At 53.1% G+C, this 25,797-nt stretch overlaps 2 protein-coding genes across 2 annotated transcripts in view; one reads left to right on the top strand and one right to left on the bottom strand.

The window, feature by feature from the left end:
• LOC135305562 (zinc finger protein 850-like) overlaps positions 1–25,797 on the bottom strand; it is a 243,967-nt gene that overhangs the window by 171,303 nt on the left and 46,867 nt on the right. The window contains exon 3 of the mRNA XM_064429296.1: positions 12,950–12,957. Coding sequence (XP_064285366.1) covers positions 12,950–12,957 — 8 coding nt within the window. The remainder of the gene's footprint in view (positions 1–12,949; positions 12,958–25,797) is intronic.
• Positions 9,050–11,156, top strand: LOC135305985 (serine/threonine-protein kinase pim-1-like). The gene is made up of 4 exons (XM_064429560.1): positions 9,050–9,067; positions 9,612–9,978; positions 10,625–10,801; positions 11,050–11,156. The coding sequence occupies exons 1-4, from the start codon at positions 9,050–9,052 to the stop codon at positions 11,154–11,156; spliced, it is 669 nt and encodes a 222-aa protein (XP_064285630.1).

Genomic DNA, 25,797 nt, shown 5'->3' on the forward strand with positions numbered 1-25,797 from the left:
GGTGAACCCCAAGGGTGGCAGAATCTTGGCCGAGCCGGCCCGGCCCGGGGCTGCTCCTGGAGCCCGGCGGATCCTGGCTGGGCCCGGGCTGGCGGCGGGGCAGGGCTCGGCAGCGCCCAGGTGTTGGCAACCGCAGCCATGGCCCGGCCCGGCCTCGGCCCCGCGGCCTCCCCTGCCCTGCCCGGCAGCCGATGGGGCCTGGGGGGCTCCCTGGGAAGGGGCCCGGCCCCACGGCAGGAGCCGCCCGGCCCGGCCCGGCTGAGACGGGGGCTGGGCCAGCCTTGTTACCTCTTTGCTGGCCAGAAGGGAAAGAGACCCTCCCAGGCTTTTTCATCTTCAACATGTGTCTTCACAGAGTCATGTACAGTTTCCTTAGTGGTTAAACAGATTGTCAATTCTCAAAGCTATTACTGATTTTTTTTTATTAGACACAGAGGAATCTGCTAGCAGCTTCTCTTAGAACATCACTTCCATGATGCAAAACCCCCACATCAGCACAGAGCACTGAGCTCCTTTCTCCATATGGAGTGGTCATGGGCCTGAGGCCTCAAAACCCCTTTTTTGGGAGATCTCTGGGGGCTCCGCCCAAGGTGTTTTAAAATGAAAACATTCAGTTTGGAGTCTAAGAAAATCACCAGAGGACAGGGCCTGCCTGGCCTGTCTGTCCTGGCTGCTTTTGTCTGGGAGCAATCCCTAGATATACGGAATTTGGGAGGCCAAATTCTAATTTTGGCCATGGCCCTTGGCATGAAAGCTCATTCTTTTCCATCAGAAGGAAGGAACAGCCACAGTGTTTCAGGGGAAGATGAGAGGTGATCACCAGAGGCCAAGGCCAGCCAGAGCTGGCAGGTTTTGTTCTGGGAGATATCCTTGCCTACAGGAAATTTTTTAGGGAGAGTACCAATTTTGGCTATGGTCACCTGAAAAGACGGATGGTTCTTTTCCATAGCAATGAAATCATGGAGTCCCAGTGCTGCAGGAGCTGATGAGAGGCAGCCCTTGATATCCCAAGATCAGCTGGACCTGTCAGGTGGCCCCTGGGAGGCCAAGCCAACCAGACCTGTTCCATGTTCCCTTGGTTCCATGGGGCCCTGAGGTGTCATAATGCCCCCCTGGTTACAGAATCACCAAATCACAGAATCACAGGGTTGGAAGAGACCTTTAAGATCATTGAGTCCTACTCATTCCTTGATGCCTCAAATAAACCATGGCAGCGAGTGCCACATCCAATCTTTTCTTAAACACATCCTGGGATGGTGACTCTACCACCTCCCCGGGCAGACCATTCCTGTACTTTATCACTCTTTGCATGAAAAACTTTTTCCTACTATCTAGCCTATATTTTCCTTGGCATAGCTGTAGACCGTGTGCACTGGTTCTGTCACTTGTTGCCTGCAGAAAGAGACCAACCCCCACATGACTACAACCACCTTTCAGGAAGTTGTTGAGATTGATAGGATATCTCTGAGTCTCCTTTTCTGCAGGCTAAACACCCCCAGCTCCCTCAGTTGTTCCTCACAGGGTTTGTGTTCCCAGCCCCTCACCAGCCTTGTTGCCCTCCTGTGGAAGTGCTCAAGCATCTCAATGTCCTTCCTAAACTGAGGAGCCCAGAACTGGACACAGCATTCAAGATGCAGCATCACCAGTGAATGAGTACAGGGGAAGAATGACCTCCCTGCTGCTGCTGGCCACACCATTCCTGATCCAGTCCAGGAGCCATTGGCCTTCTTGGCCACCAGGGCACACTACTGGCTCATGTTCAGCTGGCTGTCGAGCAGTACCCACAGGTCCCTTTCTGCCTGCCTGCTGTCCAGCCACTCTGTCCCCAGCCTATAATATTGCAGGAGGTTATGTGACCAAAATACAGGACTTGGGACATGAAGTTATTAAACTTCATCTTATTGGACTCTGCCCAATCACCCAACCATTCCAGATCTGCCTGCAGAGCCCGCCTACCTTCCACCAGATGGACACATGCTCCCAGCCCAGTGTCATCTGCAGATTTACTAATGAAAGACTCAATCCCCTCATCCATGTCATCAATAAAAATATTGAACATCCCTGGCCCCAGCACAGAGCCCTGAGGGACAGCACTGGTGCCTGGCTGCCAGCTGGATGCAGCAGCGCTCACCAGCACTCTCTGGGCCGGCCATGCAGCCAGTTCTGAACCCAGCACAGAGTGCTCCTGTCCCAGCCCTGGGCTGCAGCTTTTCCAGGAGTGTGCTGTGGGACACAGTGCCAAAGGCCTTGCTGGAGTCCAAATAGACACATCCACAGCCTTTCCTGCATCCACCAGGAGGGTCACCTGGTCATAAAAGGAGACCAGGTTGGTCAAACTCGACCTACCCCTCCTGAACCCCTGCTGGCTGGCTCTGATACCCTGGCCATGCTGTAAGTGCTGGGTGATGACACTCAGTATAAACTGTTCCATCACCTCACCAGGTGCTGAGGTCAGGCTGACTGGCCTGTAATTACCAGGATCCTCCTTCCCACCCTTGCTGTGAATGGGTGTCACATTGGGCAGCTTCCAGTCATCTGGAACCTCCCCAGTGAGCCAGGACTGCTGGTAAATGATGGAGAGCGGCTTGGCAAGCTCATCTGCCAGCTCCCTCATCACCCTGGGGTGGATCCCTTCTGGTCCTGTGGATTTATGAACATCCAAGCAGCTCAGAAGTTCTATGACTGCCTCCTCCTGAATAGTGGGAGCCCATTCTCCTCCCTGATACCATCAACCAACCCAAGAGGACAGTTCTCCTGGGGACAAGCTGTCTTCCCACCAAAGACTGAGGCAAAGAAGACGTTAAGCATTTCTGCCTTCTCCTCATCTGCAGTTACTAAGTTCTCTCCCTCATCCAATATAGAACAGAAGTTGGTTTTACCCTTCCTTTTACCATTGATATATTTGTAAAAACATTTTTTATTATCCTTTACAGAAGTCGCCATCTTAATTTCAAAATGAGCTTTGGCCTCCCTGAATTTTTTACTACATGCTCTAGAAACCCTCTTAAATATTTCGTGAGAGACCTGACCCTCCTTCGAAAGATGATTCATTCTCTTTTTATCCTTAAAGTTTTCCAAAACCTTCCTCCCCTCTAGGCTGGGCGATTGCCTCCTCACCTCATCTTTTGGCACACAGGGACAGTGTTCCTGTGCCCTCAAGATCTGTGTTTTGAAGCACGCCCACCTTTCCTGAACTCCTTTGCTTTTAAGGAGTGCTTCCCAAGAAACTCTTTGAATAAGCCTCCTAAATAGGCCAAAGCCTGCCCTCTGAAAGTCCAGTATAAAAGCCTTGTTGATGTTCCTCCCGACTTCACCAAATATCAGGAACTCCATAATATCATGATCACTCTGTCCCAAGTGGCCTCCAACCACCACATCTCCCACCAGCCCACCTCTGCAAAAAACAGATCTAACATAGTCCATCCCCTGGTCAGCCCACCCACCAGCTGCGACAAAAAGTTGTCCTCTACACACACAAAACTTTCCTGGACTGCCTTTTTTCTTCTGTATTACGTTCCCAACAGTTGTCTGGGAGTTTGAAGTCACCTACAAGAACAAGGGTTGATGATCCAGAAACATTCTCTAGCTGCTTACAGAATGAGTTGTCCACCATTTCTTCCTGCCTGGGTGGATGGTAACAGACTCCCAGTAGGATGTCAGCCTTGTTGGCCTTCCCTCTAATTCTCACCCACAGGCATTCAACTTCATCCTCATTAGTTTCAATACCTCTGGTGTCCAAAGCCTTCCTAATATAAAGGGCCACCCCTCCACCTCTTCTCCCTTTCCTGTCTCTCCAGAAGATCTTGTAGCCATCCAGTGCAGCACTCCAGCCATGTTTCTGTGATGGCAATTATGTCACAGCTCTGCTGCTGGACCATGGCCTCCAGTCTTCTTGTTTGTTACCCATGCTGCATGCACTGGTATCCATGCACCTCAGCTGGGCTGCTGATTTCACACCTAACTCAGGCTTAATCCCCTTGGGCCTGCTTCTAGACAGCCCAGCTGCATCCCCTTCCTCCTTCAATCCTAGTTTAAAGCTCTCTCAACAAGTTCTGCCAGTTCACTAGCTAAAATTCTTCTGCCCTTAACAGAAGGATGGAGCCTGTCTGGTTCAAGCAGACCAGCTGCCATAAAAGTTGCCCCCTGATTAAAGAATCCAAAATTCTGCAGGTAACACCAACCCTTGAGCTACTTGTTCATAATTTGAGCTCTCCTATTCCTTTCACTGTTCTTCTTAGCCACCAGCAGGACTGAGGAAAAGACTACCTGTGCCCCTGTCCTATCAACCACTTGTCCCAGTGCCGTAAAGTCCCTTTTAATTGTCCTGACACTCCTCTTTTCAATCTCATCACTGCCAGCCTGGAGTATCAGCAGTGGGCAATAATCAGAGGGCTAAATCAGCCCAGGCAGTCTCTCAGTGATATCCTGTACCCAGGCCCCAGGGAGGCAGCAGACCTCTCTGTGGGGTGGGTCCAGTCCACATTTGGGGCCCTCTGTTCCCCTCAGGAGGGAGTCACTCACCACGATTATCCTTTTCTTTTGATGTTACAGGTGGGAATCCTTCTCAGACATGAATCATAATTGGGAGGCTCAATGGACAGATCATTTTCTTCTAAATCATGTGGCTGACTCTCCAGATCCAGGGGCTCATACCTGTTCTGAAGTGACACCTGGCTTGGGAGTGGGGGTCAGGAGGAATTTTTATTATTACCTCCTCGAGTAGATATCTACTCCCACTCCCCTTCATCTACCAGGTGTCCTTCTATTGTCTGAGAGTAAGAGGTATAAAAGACTGTGGGTACCAAGGAGAGCATTGCTGCACTGCCAGATCTCATGGAACCAAGGATCCATTGGGACCCTGCAGGGCCTTGGGGGACCATGGCACCATTGTGACACTGTGGGGCCCAAGGATCCAAGGGACTTTGTGACACCAAAAGGTTCCATGGAAGCAAAGGGACATTGTGACTCCGGGAGGCCTCATGGAATCATGAAGACCATTGTGACACTCTGGGGCCTCAAGGAAATGTGCTGACACCAAGCTGGGTGTGACTGTGTGGATCTGCTGGAGGGCAGGAGGGCTCTGCACAGGGCCCTGGACAGGCTGGATCCAGGAAACAAATCCAACAAGGTGAGATTTAACAAGTCCAAGTGCCAGGTCCTGCACTTTGGCCACAACAACCCCTGCAGCACTACAGGCTGTGGACAGAGTGGCTGGACAGCAGCCAGGCAGAAAGGGACCTGCAGGGACTGAGGGACAGCAGGCTGGACATGAGGCAGCAGTGTGCCCAGGTGGCCAAGAAGGCCAATGGCTCCTGGCCTGGATCAGGAATGGTGTGGCCAGCGGAGCAGGGCAGTGATTCTTCCCCTGTGCTCAGCACTGGTTGGGCAGCACCTTGAGTGCTGTGTCCAGTTCTGGGACCCCCAATTTAGGAAGGACATGGAGGGGCTGGAGCATGTCCAGAGAAGGGCAACAAGGCTGGGGAGGGGTCTTGAACACAAGTCCTCTGAGGAGCGCCAGAGGGATCTGCTGGGATATTTTATCCAGGAGAAGAGGAGGCTCAGGGGAGACAAGGCAGTGTCAGGGCACAGGTTGGACTTGATGATGTCCGAGGTCTTTTTCAACCTTGCTGATTCTGTGATTCTCTGAAACCACCCTTGGAGCAGGTGCAGGATGAGCCCTGGGCCTCCTCTTCAGAAGCTCCAGCAGCCCAGGTGCCTCAGCTTCTCCTGCCACCCCCAAAGCCCATCCTGTCAGTCCTGCAGAGCCCCTGCATCTTGGCCTCATTGCTCAGAACAGGGAGCCCCACAGGCAGACACAGCAGCCCAGATGTGCCCCACTGGCCTGGGGTGCCTCTGGCAAGGGAGCAGCACCAGGCACTGCAGGAGTCTGCAGACAATTCCTGCAGCACTTGGAGGATGATCCTGCTCCCCAAGGGATGTTCCCATGGTGCCAAGTCAGGAACTGCAGTGGGGAGTGGGGCCAGAGAGGAAAGGGCAAACAGGGATGGGCTGTGTGCAGGGGAGGGGACAGGGGTGGGCAATAGGAAGATATTTGTACAAGGGAAGAGTAAAAGCAAAGGTGAAGTAAATGAAATGCTTGTGGCAGTGTGGGGGTGGCTGCCAGGCAGATCTGGCTCTGAGCAACAGCGTCTGCAGTGGGACAGGAAACTCCCAGCTGATGGGAACAAACTTTCTGGCTGACTGCAGAGGCCACGACAAAGCTGAGTGGTTTCCCTGGTGTCCCCCAGCCCTTGCTGGCCCCAGGGGCTGATGGCATTTGTGCTCCCTCAGGTTCATGTCCTAACAGCAGCAGCATGGGGGTGCTCCTGCCTGCTCTGTGCAATGCAAACAGGGGCTCCTGAGCCAGTGCTGCTGTGGCTGTGCCTGCAAGGATGTAGCACCTGTGTGAGCTGGAGGAGAGGCCAGGGCTGCAGAGGGGGGATGTTGTTGGCAGCTCCATCAGGACGCTCTGGGACGCTGCCCTGGGCTGTGCAGCACACTGGGGATGGATCAGCCCCTGCTCTGCTGCTCCTTCCCGTCTCCCCCAGGGCCCTTGCAGAGCCCCAGCCATGCTGTTTGCCCCCAGCCTGCCCACGGCCAGCCTGGGGCTGCTCAGCCTGGGGCTTTTCTGTGCTGAGCATTGGCCTGGCCGTGTTCTTGAGAGAGCCTGGGCAAGGAGCCTGGAGCCCCCAGAGCCTGGCCTGAGGCGTCAGCGCTGCCCCAGCAGTGCCCATGGCCTGTCCCTGCTGCAGCCCCGGCACTGCCACCCCCAGGACTGTGCCTGGCCCTGAGAGCACTCAGGCCCTGCAGCAACACCAGGGCCACCAGGGCAGCGGGGCAGGGCCACGGCAGCAGCACTGGCAACACCAAGTGCTGCTGCTGCTGCTGCTGGGCACAGCTGCTGTGCCAGCACTGATCTGCCTCCAGCTCTGCACACAGACATTGCTGCTGCAGCTCCAGAGATGGCAAGAACAGAGGGATCTCTGCAGAAAACTCTGCTGGGAGATCAGTTAGTTCTTTTAAAGTCACTGAGAACACTGCTCCTCATTGTCACAGTCTGTGGCCACGGTGAATGTGTAGAGTGACAAAGTCAGAAATAGCAGAAACGATCTAGATTTAGGAAGAATATTTAAAAAAAAAAAAAAAAGACAGGGAAATCAAAGAACCAAACCAACAGAACTATCAAAAATTAATTTTGTTACAGGTGATTTGCAGAAATTGGCAATCAGCTTAATGCTTCCTAATATGTCCAGTCATCAGTCTCCACACTGCAGCCTTGAGCTCCTGGTTCCTCAGGCTGTAGATGAGGGGATTCAGGGCTGGAGGCACCACCGAATACAGAACTGACACCAACAGATCCAGGGATGGGGCGGAAATGGAGGAGGGTTTCAGGCAGGCAAATACCGCAGTGCTGAGAAATGCATTTCTCCTGCATTTTTCCTTTTCAGATTCTTTCAGTCATCTCCTGAGAGGTGCAGATTGTTCTGGGGCTTTTCATGAACTGATTGTACTCTTGATTTAGATGGAGACTGTAGGACTGATTTCAGATGTAGCAGAATCTGAACTGAGCACAGAAACAAACTCCCTCTGTCAGCCCATTTTCATCTTCTAGATCACTTTCAAGATGTCCTTGGGGGTGTTGGAATGATGATCACACAGCTCTCCACTTCTGGCTGCAGGCTCTGCAGATTCGTTCTTTGCATTCAGTCAGGCTTGCATTCCCCAGGAGTTCATGGTAGCCCGTCATGTTTTCTTAGGGTAGAACAGTAACAATGAAAACCTTACCAATGGCACAACTGCCCAGCCCACAAGGAAAAGAAAAGAACAAGCTGCAAAATTCTTCAAATATTTGTCCTGCTTTGCTGCAAGAGTTGTGCTGCACACACAGTGTGGAAAGCTGCAGTTGGTGGCAACCTTGTGACTGAAGCTGCACCTCGTCCTTCAGGAAAGGTTCTTGGAAAAAGCAAACAGGACTGAGGAGAAGATTCTGGAAAAAATGAAAGAGCTTTTAAGAAATTAAATGAAAATTGAAACAATTCAAGATGTTTTTCTCAATTTATTTTTATGCTCCCCTTTTCCATCTTGCACTAGTTGTCCATCCCATTAAATCCAAAGAGATCTCACCTCTAAGATCCATGAGTTGGCAAGTTTTAGACATTTTAAGATACCATGACCTACACACAGTTTGGCTTCCCCTGTTTTTCTTGGAAAGCAATGCTGGAGAGGTAAGTGCAGTGTTTGTGTCAGGTACAAATTCTGCAGTCAGGGAACACGCTCTGAGAGTGTTTGACCCTCAGCAGGGACAATGCACAGCAGGGACTGAGGGGATTCCTGAGCCACTGTGCAGGAGTCCAGACTCTGGCTCTTGGCTGAACTCGGCAAAGTTCCCGTGTTTGGACAGGCTCAGGGGCTGCCCTCGGGGAACGTGGGGCTCGAGGCGGGGGCGAGCGGGCAACGGACAAACGGACACGGGGACAAACGGCCCCGGAGCTTCAGTTGCAGCAGCGGCAGCGGCAGCAGCAGCAGCGACAGCGAGAGAAGAAACTTTAGATTCTCTTCTCCTCTCCCTCTCCCGCGGCCCCGTACCTCTCCCGCTCTTCCTTTCCCGGTCTCCCCTCCTCTCCCCGCCTCCCTCTCCCCGTGCCCGGCCGGGCCATGCCCCCGGCCCGCCCCCGGCCCCGGGCGGGGCTGCCCCGTGCCCGCCCCCGGCCGTCCCACCGAGGTCTGGTCCCAGCCCGGCTCTGGCCGTGCTGGCGCTGGCGCTGCTGGGCGGGGTTCAGTGCCTGGGGCTGGGGCGGCATCGCCGGCTTTTGGCTCCGCCTGGCCCGGTCCCGACCCCGACCCCGACCCCGGCCCCGACGCAGGGTCCAGTCCCGACCCCGACCCCGAGCCCGGCCCCGGCTCCTCTCGGGGCCCGCGGAGGACACAGGCGGCCCTGCTGCTCCCGCCGCCTCCGCTGCGGCTTGCCCGGCCCGAGCTCCGCCGCTCGGCAGCGCGGCCCCCGGCCCCGCGGCTCCCGGGTCGCGTTGCAAAGAGCGAACGCCGGGGGATGGCCGGGCCGGGGCGGGTGAGGGGCGCTCGGGGGCCGTTGCTGGCCCCGGGCCGAGCGCTGACAGCCGCGTCCCGCCCGCAGGGAAGGCGCAGGAGTCCCTGCAGGAGCGGTACCGGCTGGGCTCGCTGCTGGGGCGTGGAGGATTCGGCAGCGTCTTTGCAGCAACGCAGCTCTCGGACGGTGCCCCGGTGAGCGGCGGGGCCGGCGGTGGGCGGAGGAGGAGGGGGCGCAGGAGGAGGAGGAGGAGGATGGGGCTGGGCAGGGCGGGCGTTGAGCTCAGCCAGCTGCTCCCCTTGGCTTGCAGGTGGCCATCAAAAAGGTGCCATGGAACCACATCTGACACTGGAGCGAGCTGGTGAGTGAGCCGGGACAGCGGGAGAAGCCGGGCTGTGCCGGGCGGGGATGAGCCGAGCCCCGGCAGGGTGGGAGCCGCCAGGACATCCCGAGGGAGAGCGGGCGTGGGGCCAGCGCAGGGCGCAGAGCATCCCGGACTGGCTGAGGGGTTGCCCAGCCCTGGCACGGCATCGGCCCCACTGACGGCATCGTGCTCCTCCCGCAGCCCGACGGCACCAGCGCTCCCCTGGAGGTTGTGCTGCTGGACAAGGTGTCCAGTGGCTTCTCCGGTGTGGTCCAACTGCTGGAATGGCTTGAGCTCCCCAGCGACATTGTGATGGTGCTGGAGCGGCCAGAGCACTCTCAGGACCTCCTGCATTTCATTCAAGCACGGGGGTTCCTGCGCGAGGAGGAGGCGCGGCAGCTGTTCTGCCAGGTGCTGGAGGCCGTGCGGCACTGCACCAGCTGCGGGGTCCTGCACCGCGACATCAAACCAGAGAACATCCTGGTTGACCTGGCCACCGGGCAGGCCAAATTGATTGACTTTGGCTGTGGCACCTACCTGCAAGAGACAGCCTACACTCACTTTGCAGGTGAGCCTACACAGGGCTGTGGTCCCGCTCCTGGCATCTCAAGGCCCAGCATCTCACAGCCCAAGCTGGGTGTGGCAGTGGGGATTCTCCCTTTTGCTGCCACTAAGGGGACTGAATCTGCAGCTGAGTTGCTTTAGAGCAGGGCTGGGTGGGGAGCCATCTTCCAGCCCTGCTGGCAGCCTTTGCCCACCACTCTGCCCAGGACTGAGGCTGGGCTGGGGCAGCCAGCCTGACAAAAACAGCCGTGGGTGGGGGTAGCAGAGAGGGAGTTCAGAACCTGTGTCCCAGCCGGTTTGTGTGCAGGCAAGAGGAAGGGCTTGGACTGCTCCACTTGCCCTGTTTGTCTTGCCTTTATAATATGTTTGGGGCAATGCAGACAGGGAGAATGAGGGCATGGTTTTTCCCCAGCACGCAGTGGGTATTTCCTTTGCATGTCATGGTCTGGCCTAGCCAGGGCTTCCACTGTCCCCTTCCCACACCAGTGGCTTCTTTTGCAATCCCAAGTTTGTACACCAGTCCCAGATGCTGGTGAGAGGACAGTGGTCACCCTGTGTGCCACTGATGCAGCCCCCGCCCGCCCAGGGATGCTGGGGCCATGCTCTGGAGCAGCAGCATCCCCCTGATGAACTCCATCTGTATTCCACAGGAACACCATCATACAGCCCCCCGGAATGGACCCGCTTTGGCTGGTACCATGGCGAGCCAGCTACCATCTGGTCCCTGGGCATCCTGCTGCATGATATGGTCTGTGGGAAGATGCCTTTCAGGAGGGGCTGGAACTTCAGCTGGGGCCAGCTCTCGCTGCCACAACGGCTCTCTCCAGGTGAATCCTCTTCTCTGGGCATGGGTGCAATACCAGTGCTGGGAGACAGCAGTGGGCTCGGGAGCATCCCACTCTGGCAGCTGCTGAGGAGGTGGCACATGTCCTGCTCTCCCCCAAAACCAAGAATTGATGGGAAAGTTTAGGCCCAGCTCTGAGCGCATCCAGCATGGCCTGGGCATGGGAATAGTGGGGCAAAGCAGACAGGAGCCTTCTCCAGCTGACGGGCAGTTTCTGGTTTCTCTCCCCAGAGTGCCAAAATCTGATTGGGTGGTGTTTATCCATGCACCCCTTGGACAGACCCTCATTAGAAGAGGTGTTCTGTCATCCTTGGATGCAGGATATTCAGCTGCCCTAGAAGAAGGGAGAGAGTCACAGGCACACTTTGATCCAGGGCCCTGGTAAGTTACATCTGCACACATGCCTTGGCAATGAGAAGCAAAGGAACCCAGCCTGTGTCACTGGCCAGGGCTCATCAGATGGGAGCACACAGCCCTTGTGCTGGAGCTGAGCTGCTCTGCCCAGCCCTGGTGGCCACCATCCAAGCTGGTTTTGCTTGTCCTGGTTCCCTGACAGCTGGGGCCCTGGACAGAACCCTGACAGCCTGGTCGGAGCCCAGGGAAGTAGAAGGAGCCCCCAGAGAAGCTGTACCAGGTGGGGCTGCTGCTGCTGGGGACAGCAAGGATCACATCAAGGATGACAGCCTCTTCCTGGACCTGGCCACTGGTAAGCTGATGGACTTCAATTCTGGCACCTTCTTCAAAGCCTGGCTGCACAGCAAATTTACAGATGAGTCCACATGCAGGGGGATGCTCCCAGATTTGGGCATTGCACAGCCTGGCCTCAACCCAAAAGTTCCCACCCCACTCATTGCTGGGATGGATGCAGCTGATCCTTCAGTCGGCTGCCCAGCTGCTTTTTGGCAGGGCTGGGGGCATGGGCTGGGGTGGTTACGAAATGGGAGTGGGCTCCTGGCCCTGCCAACAGCCCCCAGCACCCACCGTGCCCCAGGCTGGGGATGGGGCTGGGGCAGCCAGCCCAACACAAACAAACCCCCATGGTGGGAGCAGAGGTGGGACTCCAGAACCTGTGCAGGGGCTGCTTTGCTGTGCAGGCAAGGAAGGGCTTGGGCTGCTCCACTGCCCTTGTTTGCTTTGGGATCACGGTTATTGTGGGGGACAGTGCAGGGGGAAGGGAGAAAACCTGGCCTTTGCTCACACATGGCTGGGTTTTTCCCTGGCATGCAAGGCTTGGCCCTTCCTCAATCCCCTCACAGAGATATGATTTTTCCCTTTGTTCTTTTTTTCCCTTTTTTGTCTGTAATCTATTTTCAACAATTTGTTGTTTGTTTTTCTAGAGGAAGCATTCTGGTTGGTCCAGTCTGGATCAGGAAGTTCTTGGGAGCAGTTGTGGCATGGATGGGTCATGCCCTTGGAGCAGGCTGAGGACATCGTTTGGGACCAGCTTTTCTTCCAGCCATGGATGGCATGAGGTGGGTCCCCGTCTGCTTGGCAGGGTGGGCTCAGAGCTTTTGGGAGATGGCAGCGAGCACAGGAGCATCCTGCTCTGGGCAGCTGCTGAGCAGGAGGATGTGCCATGGCTGGCTGCAGGCTAGGCACATGTCCTGCCCTCCTGCCCTGCTCCCAAAGGCAGCACTGATGGGCAGCTCTGGGCACAGCTCTGGGCACAGCCAGCATGGCCTGGGCGCCACGGGCAGCTGGGACAAGGGGACAGGAGCCCTCAGCTGATGGGCAGTTTCTGCTTTCTCTCCTTGCAGCCGGGCTCTGCAGATGCTGAGGCTGCTCTGGGCTCTGCCAGGGCTCTGCTGGAGCTCAGCACCGGGCCGGAATCAGCCAAAGAAGAAATGGTGTCACCTGCAGCACAGACTTGCTTGAGCATTTTGGCAACGCAGCTCAAGTTTGCAGCATGGACACCTCCAAGGGAAAACATGACACCTCCCAAAAATTAAACTTGTTCAATACCTTCCGAAATCAAATCAATCTGGGATGACTCCAAATGACATTTTTCAGCTTGCTCAAGCTGTAGCTCAGCCCTTCTCTGAACAGTTCTCTCCCCCACCTGCCTTTTACTTCCCAAATGCTCCCTTTTTGTCCCCCCAGTGAATTCCCAGCCCATTGCTGTCTCCATCACTCTGTTGCCTATCTTGATGCCTCTGACCACAAGGAAGGCCGAGCCCCAGGTTTAGGGACTCATGCTGTCACTGGCTGAGGAGCAGCAATGTTTCAGAGGTCCAGTGGGATTTTAGTGTCATTCAGAGCCACTCTCCAGCCCTCAGCTCTCCTCACTGCTGAGTTCCCACTCCCTTCATCCTTGCAGCAGGATGAGCTCTGTGAATCCCCTTGAGCCTCCCCACTCTTCCCAGCCAATGCACCCACTTCAGTGAGGCTGAAGCTGAAGCTTCTCTGTCTCCTCTGGCACACCAGTCCAGTCCCCTGTGTGGGGAGCCCCAGCCCCAGAGCACAGCACACAGCAGTGCAGTCCGGGCTGGAGCAGCTGCCCTGCAGCCCTGGCTTGGCTGTTTGTGGCAGCTGAATGCTGCCTGTTTCCAGCTGTCCCTGCAGGATGGCCCCAGGGCAGAGCCCAGCCGGGCTCCCACTGCAGCCCCTGGAGCTTGGGGCAGACAGTGCTCCCAGAGCTGAGGTTCATGGGGAGCAGCCGGAGCTGTGCCTCACACTCAGTGCTGGCAAGTGTTGTGTTCTCATCTCCTGCAGCCTGAGGGGAAAACAACCTGTGCTGCCAGACCAGCACTGCCCCTCTGGGCAGGGAGAAGGCTGAATGGCTTTCCCATTCCAGAGGATCCTGCACTGAGCCTTGGCAGGGCCTGGCAGGGCTGGAGCCGGGTCTGTCCTGCTGTCCGGGACTCACTGCCCACCAACCACCCCCACCCACCACGCTCCATCCTCCAGAGACAGAAGGGTCTGTGTGTGCCAGGGGCTCTTGGATGTCTCTGTATCCAGGGACAGAAGGCTCTGTGTGTGCCAGGGGCTCTTGGATGTCTGTGCATCCATGGACAGAAGGGTCTGTGTGTGCCAGGGGCTCTTGGATGTCTCTGTATCCAGGGACAGAAGGGTCTGTGTGTGCCAGGGGCTCTTGGATGTCTCTGTATCCATGGACAGAAGGGTCTGTGTTTGCCAGGGGCTCTTGGATTTCTCTGTATCCATGGACAGAAGGCTCTGTCTGTGCCCAAGTTTCCATAATGTCTCTGTACACATGGGTATGGGATGAACATGGACAGTGAATGTGTCACTACCGTTGCTTGCTCACTCCTTCCTTTGTGTACAAGACACATCCATGCACACCCCCACATATTGGTATATTAATAGGATAGGGATGGATAGAGACTTCGCACAGAGCTCTAACTTTGGCATAACTCACCCTTTAGCCAGAGACCAGGGGATTTTTTCCCCAGCTCTGTGTGAGAAGATGTCCAAGAGCTGAAGGAGCAGCATTCAGAAGCAGTTTCAGGATTTTTACGCCGGAAGTAGAGCTCACAACCATCCATATAACTTGCTATATTCATTGGGATGGGCTGCTGCTTCTTTAGGAATATGGCCCAACGCAGACATGAGACTTGGAAAAATCCCAGCTCTCTGTGGGTTTGTGCAAAAGGGGGAACAGCACAAACACTTTGTGCCTGCCTGGGGGTACAAGGTCCAAGGAGCTTTGGTGGCAGAGGGTGACCTGGGCTGGAGGCAGGTGAAGTTCCATTCCATGACATCTCAGAGTGGCACAGGACAAAGATCCAAGTACCCCCAACCCCACTGATGAAGTCCTTGGAGTGCTGCACATCCTCTAGGAAAAGCTGCTGTCACACAATCCATTGGGATTTATAACTTTCATTTGCAACACTTGAAATCCAAATTTCAAACTGCAATATTTTTACATTCAAGACACAGTAATGCATAAATGCATAATAAATCTTTCAATTTCCTATTGATTCAATCACAATTTAAAATAACATAATATTACAAACAAAACCAAGAATCTTTTTAAAAAGTGATGCTGAGGTCAGTAATATGGATCCATGCCATCAGAACCTTTACAAAGTAACTGAGTTCTCTTTTTAAAAAGATCAGTTACTTCTTAATCCAAAGTTAGAGATGATTTTCACTACACATTTGTTTTTTGTTTTTATCTTTCATGTTTTTTTATTTTCTTTTTTGTCCAATGTTTTTAACAGAGAACTCGTCCTACAAAAGGAATGTACAGCAAAATGAGATACATTTCTGACAAACAATGAAAATGTCGGCTCCTCCTCTGTTTACTTTTCTCTGGATACCCTGAAGAAAAAAATCTAGCAGATATGAGCAGAGGTGTGAAGTGTTTCATTTGGACTGTGCTGGAGTTCAGCACTGCTGACATCCTGATCCAGTCAAGAGCTGCAGAATTCTTTTGCAGATCTCGAACCCTGTGTTTGCAGGCACAGCACCTGCAGTGCTGATGCACCAATGCACATGAATAACTCTGTTATTCCCTCTCAGAATCTGGGCTCTGCCCTAGCACGAGGTGCTGCAGCCCTTTGCTCCTGGTTCCCGTGTGGAGCAGCTCCCTTCCTGCTGGCTGAGCTGCTCAGGCAGAGCCTGGCAGCTCCTGGCCCTGCAGGGCTGAGGCTTTTCCCCACTGCTGGGCACAGACTGATGGAGCAGCACTGCTGAACACGGGGGCACACAGAGGGACCAGGAGCAGCTGCCTTTGGCCACCCCTGGCTCCAAGGCCCAAACTCTGAGCAGCCAGAGCTGGAAGAGACTCGCAGGCTCCCTGGTGGCTGTGCTACCCCACTTGTGCCCGGCCCAGCTTTGCTTGGGGCAGAGGGAGAACAAGGGGCAGCTCCCTCCCAGCCCAGCCCAGGGACCCCTCCAGCCCCAGGGCTTGGGGCACTGTCAGCACCTGCTGCTCCAGCCACCGCTCCTGCTGGCCCTGACAGCAGCACCCAAACTGGGGCTGATCCCGAGGGAGCAGCAGCAGGGCCTGGATCTGATCCCTGACTCTGGGCCAAGGCTGGACAAATGACCCCACAGCAGCAGCAGCACATGGAGCTGACTTTCAGCACAGCCCCTGCCACTCTTCCCTCCTGTGTGCAGCAGTGTCACAGCAGCCTGAGGCACCTGGGAGCCCCCAGTGCCAGCAGGGACTTGAGATGGCAGCCCTGGGCTCCTGGAGGTTGTGCAAGGAATGGAGCTGGGGACTCCCTGTCCATGAGGACCTTCCAGAAGGAAAAGGCTGCTGTGCCCGGGCAGCTCCAAGGCCACAGCAAGGAGAGTCTCGACCACTGGATCTGTGCCAGTCCCACAGTCCTGGGCAGCAGCCACCGAGCCCCAGGGGGAACAGAGGGCACAGCAAGGGGGACAAAACCAGGCAAGGTCAGAGACTGGAGAGAACCAGACCTGGGACCAGGAATAGCTGCTCCATTGCACTCTTGGAAAAGCTCTTGGCTGGTTCAGAGTGCTGAAAGGTGTGAAGGACAGAGAGGAGGCCACAACAAACAATGCTTCTGTTTCCACATCCTCCCCTCTCTGTGTCCCAGAAGCAATTGCATGGACTGTGTTCTTCTCTCCAAGTCGTCTCGTTCAGCATGAGCAGCTTAGCACCAGGAGCTGAAGGAGCTGAAGCCTCAGGCCACAAGAGCTGAGCAAGAGGAGACTTTCTGAGCAAATGAGTGCTGCTAACATGGACCTAGCTGAATTCAGCAGATAGAATCACTGAATCACAGAATCCTTTCTGTTGGAAAAGACCTCTGAGCTCACCCAGTCGAGCTGGTCACCCAGCAGTGCCAAGCCCAGCACTAAACCATGTCCTGAAGTGCCAAGGCCTGGACAAGAGCCCTGAGTGAGGCCTGAACAGCAGACCCTGAGCCAAAGGTGGCCTCTGGATGAACCTTCCAACCAAAGCTTAGCTTTGTATCTGATCATTAATGAAATATGCATGGTCATTAGCACTGTTATAGATGTAGCCACTCATTAGTGAAACATGTATTGACCTTTCTGTATTTAGAAGCCAGACAAGGCCATGAAATCTGACATCTGGCCTTGTTTGGGGCTGAAGGATCAAAGTCACCTCCCTTGGTTCCTCCTTAGGCCCTGGACAGGCTTTGGGAGGAACCCAAGAGGAGGATGAAAGCAGATGTTCCCACACTAGAAGTGCTGTCAGTTTGTTCATTCAGCACTGTCAGAGCTGGGCCCTCTCACAGCGAGGTTGGAGCCTCACCTGTGGCTGGAGGCACCTGCAGGAATTCCCAGTGTCCAGGAGTGGCTCTGCAGCCCTTGGCTGTGACAGCTTCCCCCAGCTGCTGTGTGGATCTGGGGGATGGTGAAGTCTGAGGGTAAATGGTGCTGGATCTTTCTTAATTACTGCTGCAATCTTTGGTGGTGATGGTTGGGTGCATTGCTGAGCTGCTCCTTTTGTGATTCTTTGCTGCTTTGAGCTGCAGTAAATGACACTGATTCCTTCAGTTGGTGTCTGTGTCTTTGGTGCTGACCCTGCCCACTGGTAAAACAAAACTGGCACAGTCTGGCCAGATCACAGCAAAATGTCTCTTGTTAAATGTAAATGTGAGGAGTCAGTGCCATCGGAAATTCCCAGATGGGAAGCCCTTCCCTGGAGTTCTCTGGCTCCGGAGCGGGCTGAGGTCGCAGCACCATGTGAGCAGTGGGGCAGTTGGTTAAAATAAGCTGAACCCCTGGATGTCTTAAAATGTATCCAAAAATTGCATACTGAAAAGGAAAAGAACTTGTGGGTTTGGGCAGACAAAGATGAATTTGTTAACAGTACATTGGAAACAGCACCTTCAGAAGGAACAGTTATTGTTGGAATGCTCCCACATGGAGCAACAGAAGGTTTTAATCTTGAGCTCCGATGCATTTGTGCAAGTGAAATATTAATATGATAAATAACCATGTACATATTTATAGTATAATAAGACCTTAATATATATATATAGATATATATCTATTTTATATGTATGTCTATACCTATCTAGCTATATCTATATTTCTATATCAATATCTATATCTATGTATAAAATAGTAATAATGTGAAATAGTGCTGACAATACTAATTTGGTAGCTTTGGCTGCTCAGGGATGTAACATTAAACACTCTACAGAAAAGGATTGGCCAGGACCCTAATGTCAGAGGTAAACTTTGTGAGATTGTATACAATGAAAAAAGGAGGAGGGGATAAAATTGTCTATTTTTACAGGGTTTTCTGATACTGTGATGCAGAGTGCTTTGTCTGTTACTGTGAAAAATACCGTGATTAAGACTGCAGGGTTTTTCATGTACCAGACTATCCTCAAGCTGCAGGATTTGTTGAACAGGTGAAGGGGTTGTTAAAAGAGCAGTTGAGCAAATGAGGAGATGGGAACCTGTCCCCATGGAGAACCCATCTCCCAGATGTGCTCCATGCCCTTAACAATGGCCCACTGGGGAAATGCAAACCTCTGGCTGTGCACAGCTGCACCCAATTTGCACCTACAATCATGGGCAGTGAGACTTGGACTGCCTGGGAAATTGTTGTGAGTGTGATGGCCCCTGGCAGGGCCAGCCCAGAGGCTGCAGGGCTGGACCTTCATGCATTGGAATTAATTAGGATAAATCCAAAGCAAATGAAAGCTATCAATACTGAGACAGGAATTCAGATTCCTCCAGGACACTTTGGTTTGGTAACTGCTCGCTTGGAGCTTGGCCTTGAAAAGTGTTCATGTCATGGCAGGAGGAAAGGAGGAATTGATGCAGAATATAAAGGAAAAATTATAGTAATTCTGTTAAACAATTGTCAATAAGATTGGATTATTCAACCTCATGACAGGGTGGCACAATTATTGATATTGGAATTTTAAGCACAATTGTGAAAAAAGGAGATCCACCTCCAGTCATTACCATTTGTGGAGATAAAGGGTTTGGATCCAGCAGTCCTAATAAAGGAGCCAGATTGTGTGCCCAGAGGCCAAAAGGCCCTCCCGAGGCAGCTGAAGGAACAGCTCTAAGAAAGATAATACTGAATCCTGAAACCTGGGCAGGAACAATGGGAATATGTCCCTGCAGCCAAGTATTCTGTGTGAGAACAAGTAGGTATTACAGGATACTGTTTTACCCATCCTGCCAGACCAAATCTCCCTGTTTGCCCCAATGGCCCCTTTGGAAAATGCTCTGATCCAAGGGGCTCCCTGTGAAGGCTGCTGTGACACCGAGGGACTTGCACACAAATTCCATCCAGGAGCCTGGGTGCCCTCAGGGACTGGGACCCGGCCCCCTTCCAGCCAAAGGGGAAAGGGCCCACCAAGCCTTGTTAGCCACAGACAACATGGTAAAGCTGAACAGCAAAGGACTTGGGAGCGTTATTCTGGAGTTAAAAAGGCTCCAGCTCCATGGACAACAGAATTATTGTTCCTAACTCAAATGAGCAAATGAGATTGAGAAAAAAGAATGAAGAACAGTGTCACTAAAGTACTATTGATGTCTGGAGGTTGTACCCTGATAATCAGCCAGAATCTTTGTTTGCCACAAACACCACCAGTGTTTCACCAAGGGATTAGTCATCAAAATTTAATGATTAGTTCTGAAAATTTCAAGATCAGGGTAGCCAAATTACTCCATGTCACTAATTTCTGTGTTTGTTCTCAGCTGAAGCTGGGAGGAATGGGGTTCCCTTGGAGGGCCCACCCTGTGGGCTGGCCAGAACTCAGTCCATGGGCTCTGACTCATAACTGTCAGTGAAGGGACAGTTCAAGAAAACACAGGAATACAATGGTCCGTTTGACAGGACTCACTAAGATTTCCCTTCAGGAGAACCGAAGCCTGTTCTAGTTACAGAGGCCACAGTGTGAGGGGATTTCTGTGCTTTACCATCACTCCCAATGTCAGTAGAGCTTGGGCTGCTGGAGCTGGTCGGTGTCAGTGTTACCCCACTCCTGGCTGCAGCGCCACCATTTAGGGTCCTTCAGCAACAACCACAAGGAAGACCTGGAGCCTAGAGAACATTTTCCTCCCAAGGAGTGCCTTGGGTTTCAGAAAGCAAAAGATTCTGGTTCGTCCTGTGCTCCATGTGTGCTGCCCCGTCCTGTGGAGTACACTGGATGGATTATTAGAAGAAGTAGCACATAATGCTGTTAAAATGTCCAATAAGCACATCCTATGGGCTCCAACAAATACAAATGGGGACTCCACAGAACCGCATGGCCTTGGATTATCTGCTTGCTGGCCAAGGAGGAGCCTGGGCTGTCATGGGACAGGAATGTTGCACTGCTGTCAGTGATGGGTTTGAAGGCCAACAGTCAGCAATCACCTTGACAGACAGAGCAGGAGAAGAGTGGCAGAAAGAAGAAAATTCTTCTTGGTGGGATTGGCTTCATGGCTACCAAAGGAGGCTGCTGTGAAATGCATTTGTGGCAGTGTCTGTCATCATTGCAGTGTGTGCACTTGGTGTGCACTCTGACATTCCATGTTCGAGTTGTTGTGACACTTTGTGATGGGAAGTGGAATATTGAGACTTGTCTTAAAAGAGACAGTCTCAAGAAAAGAGAGGCATTTGATACAGAAGAGAGAATAGTAGCAACTCTTTAGGCATGTTTGAAAAGGAATGTGAATAGCTCTGAGTAATGAAATGTAACAGCACTTAATTGAAGCACAAGGGGAGATGCGTTTATGCCTAATACCTAAATCTAAACTGTGTTATTGAAAGAATGGTTATGAAGGTTGTAGTTCATTGTAGCTCTCAGGGCCCATCCAAGTAGCAAGGCCTGAACAGGCTGGGATCAAGGCCTAAATAGGCCCGGAGGCAGAGTTCATCTCTAGATGAACCTTCCAACCAAATGTTATATTTGTATCCACTCCCTAACAAAGCATTATTAACAACATGATCAGTGGATGTGTTCCTTGATAAGACATGGATTTCTATTTCTGTATTCAGAAACCAGACAAGGCCCCATCTGGCCTTGTTTGGGAGTGAAGGATCAAAGTCAACTCCCTTGATTCCTCCTTGAGCCCTGGCCAGGCTTTGGGAGAAACCAATCAGGAGAAGGAAACCAGATGTTCTCACACTAGCAGTGATGTCAGCTTGTTTGTTTGACAGTGTAAAAGCTGTGTCCTTTCACAGCGGGCTTGGAGGCTCCTTGCCTGCAAAGGTGGAGGCACCTGCAGGAATTCCCAGTGTCTGGGAGTGGCTCTGCAGTCCTTGTCTGCCCCAGCTGATGTGTGGATCTGGGTGATGGTAAAGTCTGAGGGTAACTGGTGATGGATCTTTATTTAATCACTACAGGCAATCAATGTTGGTAATGACTGTTGTGCACTGGATTGCTGAACTTCTTTTGTAATTCTTTGCTCACGATTATGTCCTTTGCTGAGATTATCCTTTTGTAATTCTTTGCAGCTGTGAATTATATAAATTACAGGATTCCTTAAGTTGGTGTCTGTGTCTTTGGTACTGACCCTGCCCAGTGGTGAAATAGGGCCCCCTCTTGCCTAAGAGTTACCTGGGAAGGCAAAACCCCTCACTTCAACATTCCCCCCTTCCTCCTTGTTCCCCGCACTTCATACACTGAGAATGATGTCCTGTGGTCTGGGGTATCCCCGGGGTCAGTTGGGGTCACCTGTCCTGGCTGTGTCCCCTGCCAAGCTCCCCACAGCCCCAGCCCCTGCCCAGGGTGGCTGGAGGAGGGGCAGGACAGGCCTTGGCTCTGTTGCAGCTCAGCAAGAACAAAACCATCTCTGCGTGCTCAGCCCTGTGCTCAGCACCCGGCCCAGCAGTGTCTCAGTGCCAGTGTCTGTGCCCTCAGTCCCTGACAGGGCTTTCCATGGACGCTGCCAGGACAGGTGACCCAGGTGTCACCCCCAGTGAGGGCTGCCATGGAAACAGTGCCAGCACTGCCCCTTTCTGTCTGGCTGAGCTGGCCTTTGGCCCTGGCAGTGCCCTTTGCTGCTGGTTCCTGGTGCCTGAGCGGCCAGCGCGGCACAGGGCAGGTGGCCATGGCACAAGCCCCCAGCCAGGGATCCCCTCTGGCTCTGGGCAGTGACACCAGCCCTGAGCAAGGGGCTGGCGCGCTGGGGTCGGTGCAGTGTCCATCCAACAGTGTCTTGTAATGGCCCAGTGCAGACTGGGATGATGATCCACCCTCACAGCTGGCCCAGGGCAGCTCTGCAGTGCCCTTCCCCACAGCCTGTCTGCACAGAAGCACTTGCTGGGTGCTCTGCATTTCCCTTCCCTCACTCCTGGGTCCCTCCCACACCTCCCAACTCGGAGCTTTCAGCTGCAAGGAGTTCAAAGCTGGCCTGTCCGTCAGGAATTGGTCTAATTCTGCCCTGAGCAAACTCTGGATTTGTGTTTATTGCAGAACTTCCTGTGTGTCTAAAACATTCCTTGCAGGGTTCTGCCTTAGGGAAGGGGAACCTCCTTGGTGGCAGCTTGGGCTTGGCACACACTTGAGGAGGATGTCTGTTTTCAATGGGGAAACTCAGGAGTTTTAGATTGGTTCAAAATACAAAAGAAGATGACCCCTCTTTGGCTGTGTACAGCCAGTTCTCTGAGCAAAGCAGGTCCCTGGTGACTGAAGAGAGACAAAATGGGCTTGGGGAATGTGGAGCAAGGTTGTCCACACTGGGTCAGAGCTCAAGGCACAGCTTCTCTGAGCAGGCCAGAGCTCCTTAGGAGAGTCCCTGCTGGATCAATATCAGTCACTGAATGCTGCAATCACCTCTTGTGTAATAAGAACAGCCATAAAAGACACCCTTTAAAATAGGAATACATACTTGCTAGAAGCTCTTTGAAATATTTCTCCATAACTGAAAAAGTAAACCCTCCTAATGAACTGCACTAGAGCAGAGGTACATCAAGGCAGAGCCATGGTTTCTCAGGACTTGCTTGATGCTAACAAGCCCCATGGTGCATTTGGAGCTGAGCCCTGGAACCTCAGGACCTGAGAGGAGATTGTACAAACCTGTCCAGGAGTCAAAGTCAGAAGAAAACCCCAAAGTGTGTCTCAAGGCATGAATGGGTCCCACTGAGTTCCATCCCAACACAGGCTCCTCATGGACTCCTTGGAGGAGAGAATTGGGAGCCAGGATGGCACAAAAACTTCTCAAAGACTCAGTGTGAAAAGGAAAATCCAAAGTACTTTAAAAACCTTGAGTACCTCAAAGTATTAATGAGCCCCACTGAATGTACAAAGCTCTCAAGGGACTCGTTAAAGCAGATAATTGGGGCCATGATTGCACAAACCTCTCACAGAGTCTGTATCAAAAGGGAAACATCGAGTGCCTTAAAATAACTGAAGTACCTTGAAGTATTAATGACCCCCACTGAGTGTTGTTACTGACAAAGCCTCTCCAGGGACTAATTACAGCAGATAATTGGAGGCCATGATTGCACAAAACTCTCAGAGAGTCCAAGGCAAAAGCCAAACCCAAAGTCCTTTGAAAAACCTGCAGTCCCTGGGACATTCAGGAGCCCCCAGGGCCATTGCTGAGCAAGGCTCCCCAGGGACTCCTTCCAGCAGATCCCTGAGGCCACTGGGATGTGGGCTAGGGGGGGATGCTGAGGGCAGGACAAGGGGCTGACACTGCCCAGCCTGGCTGGGGCTGTGCCAGGAGGCCCCAGGGCCTCAGGACAAGGTGTCTCCTCCCAGCCCTTGCTGGCACAGACCCTGCTGCTGTGCCCCAGGCCACCAAGACTTGGCTTCTCTTTGTCCCCACCTGTCATCAGTGCCTCCAGTTCTCTGCTCTGCCTGGGACCTGTGGACACTTTCTGAGTCGTGTACCTCAGTGGGACCCATTAAAAGTCCAAGAAAGTTTGGAGTTGGATTCTGACTTGGAGTTCTGGAGAGGTTTCTTCAGCTGCCTCTGAGGGACTGATGTTCAGGGCCTGAGCACAAAGCCCCAGAGGGTCATTAAAGTCCTTGTGCTGTGTCTGTGCTGCTGAGCTGGGCTGGGCTCCTGGCACAGAGGCAGCTCCTGGTAAGCAAGCAGAGCTTCAAAAGCACATTTCTCTTGATGAGCAGCTCTTCTGCCAGCCCAGCAGGGCTGGGGCACTGCCTGCAGCCAGCCCGGGCACAGCCCAGAGGCACAGAGAGCTTCAATCAGTCAGGGCTGGGAAGGTGCTGGGAAGTGCCTGGGGCAGAATCACTGCCAGCCCTTGGCACAGGAACCTCTGGCTCCAGGACAATGCAGCTGCAGCTCCTGGAGTGATCTCCTCAAGCTGGAACATCCCAATGCCTACGGACCCTGTGAGTACATTCTCTGATTGTCTCTTGTGCAGAGCAGCCAGGGGTGCCCAGGGCTGTCCTGCAGAGCAAGCTCCTGCAGCCCAGGGCACTGTGCTGGGGCAGGGACTCTGCTGCCTGCCAGGGACAGCTCTCAGCTGGCCGGGGGAGCTGATCCCAGCGCTGGGGAGAAGCTGTGGAGGGAAGGAGCCACCCTGAGCAGGGCAGGTGCTGCTGCTGAGAGGGGCTGGGTGGGGCAGGGCTGCTCCCAGCTCCAGAGCAGCCTGGGCACAGCTCCGGGGGACACTGCCCAAGGAAGGTAAGCCTGGCATTGCTGGAAAGATCAGGAGCTTTCCTTTTCCTGCTTGGAGAAGGATGGGAAAGTTGGGGTAAGGACAAAAAGATTTTTTATTTTGATACATTTTCATATATTAATAGCTCTGAAAATTACTATTATATAGTTTTAAAATTATAATCCTTACATCACTCTATTGAACTCTTTATTAAGTCAATTAAACAATTATTACATACTTCTTTAACTATAATCCATAATTATCTCTAGTACATTTCCTTACCTTTCTCCTTGAATTTAGAACAATAGGATGAATGTATAAATACATTCCTGATACTGTATAGTCTTATTATCAGGAAGCAGCCCTACTAGAAGAACATTTTGTTTTTTGACCAGAATGTGAGCAGTCACAACAAAAAGTGATGGCAAAGAAGCCCTTGGACCTACTCCTATGAGTTGAGCAGCTATGTGTAACTGGGGAAACAGAATCTCCTATTGGATGTTTCTGTTAAATATCCTAATTAATCCACCTTAATGAATTGTTGAAATCAGTTGTGCCCAATTCCCACTTGGACACCTGGAATCTTCCAATAAATGTCTTTTCTTTTTACTTTACTGTTCTAACACCTTTGCAAGAGTTTTATTCTTTTTTTATTAGAGACAACAGACGGATGAGAGAAGCAGAACAGGAACTGTAATCCCAGAATCACAAAACATTCTGAGTTGAAAGAGACACACAGAATCATGAAAGTAATGTTTGAACATTTACAGAGACTCCAGAACTGTAACTTTGGGTGGTCAGTCTCTCTGCTGGGAGCCTCCCAAAGGGCCCTCAGCCCTGGACAGCAGCAGCATCACCTCTGCAGGGCCCAGCAGGGCTCTCCTGAGCTGCCCTTGCCCACCTGCACACACAGCGTGCCCCAGCCAGGGCCCGGCACAGAGGCAGGTTTCTGTAGGGCCGGGGCCAGGGCACACAGGGTGGGATGGGCTCTGTGAGCGCTGGCAGGGACAAGGCTCCTCTCAGGAGGGAATGTCCAGGCCCAGGGAGATGCTCAGGCAAGGAGAGGGGGCTGAAGAGAGCAGTGCTGGGGCAGGAGGGCACTGTTGGTGTGTGGGAAGTGCCGGGCACAGCTGGGCACAGGGAGCACTGTCCTGAGTGCCCGCCTGTCTCAGCCCTGCCCTCTCAGACACAGCACCACAACATCTTCTATTGTTTCTGCAATGCCCTGATATTGTCACTGTTATCTGCTGCTCTCAGGGAGGCTCTGGCATTTGCAGCAGCTGAGTCAGGCACTGCCCTTGGCATTCCTGCCAGGCAGGGCTGTCCATGGGAATGGGGTGTCCAAGCTTCCCTGGGACCTGTGGGGCTGTGGGCAAAGCAGTCCATGGAAAAGGGGAATGAGCTGAGCCCCCTCCCTGAGATCCCATCATGGGCACAGCCGGGGATCTCCTTGTTGTGCCCTTCCAAGCTCTGAGCTGCCCTCCTGGGTGCAAATC

The sequence above is a fragment of the Passer domesticus genome, chromosome 8 (assembly GCF_036417665.1).
Source record: "Passer domesticus isolate bPasDom1 chromosome 8, bPasDom1.hap1, whole genome shotgun sequence".
NCBI classification, from domain to species: domain Eukaryota; kingdom Metazoa; phylum Chordata; class Aves; order Passeriformes; family Passeridae; genus Passer; species Passer domesticus.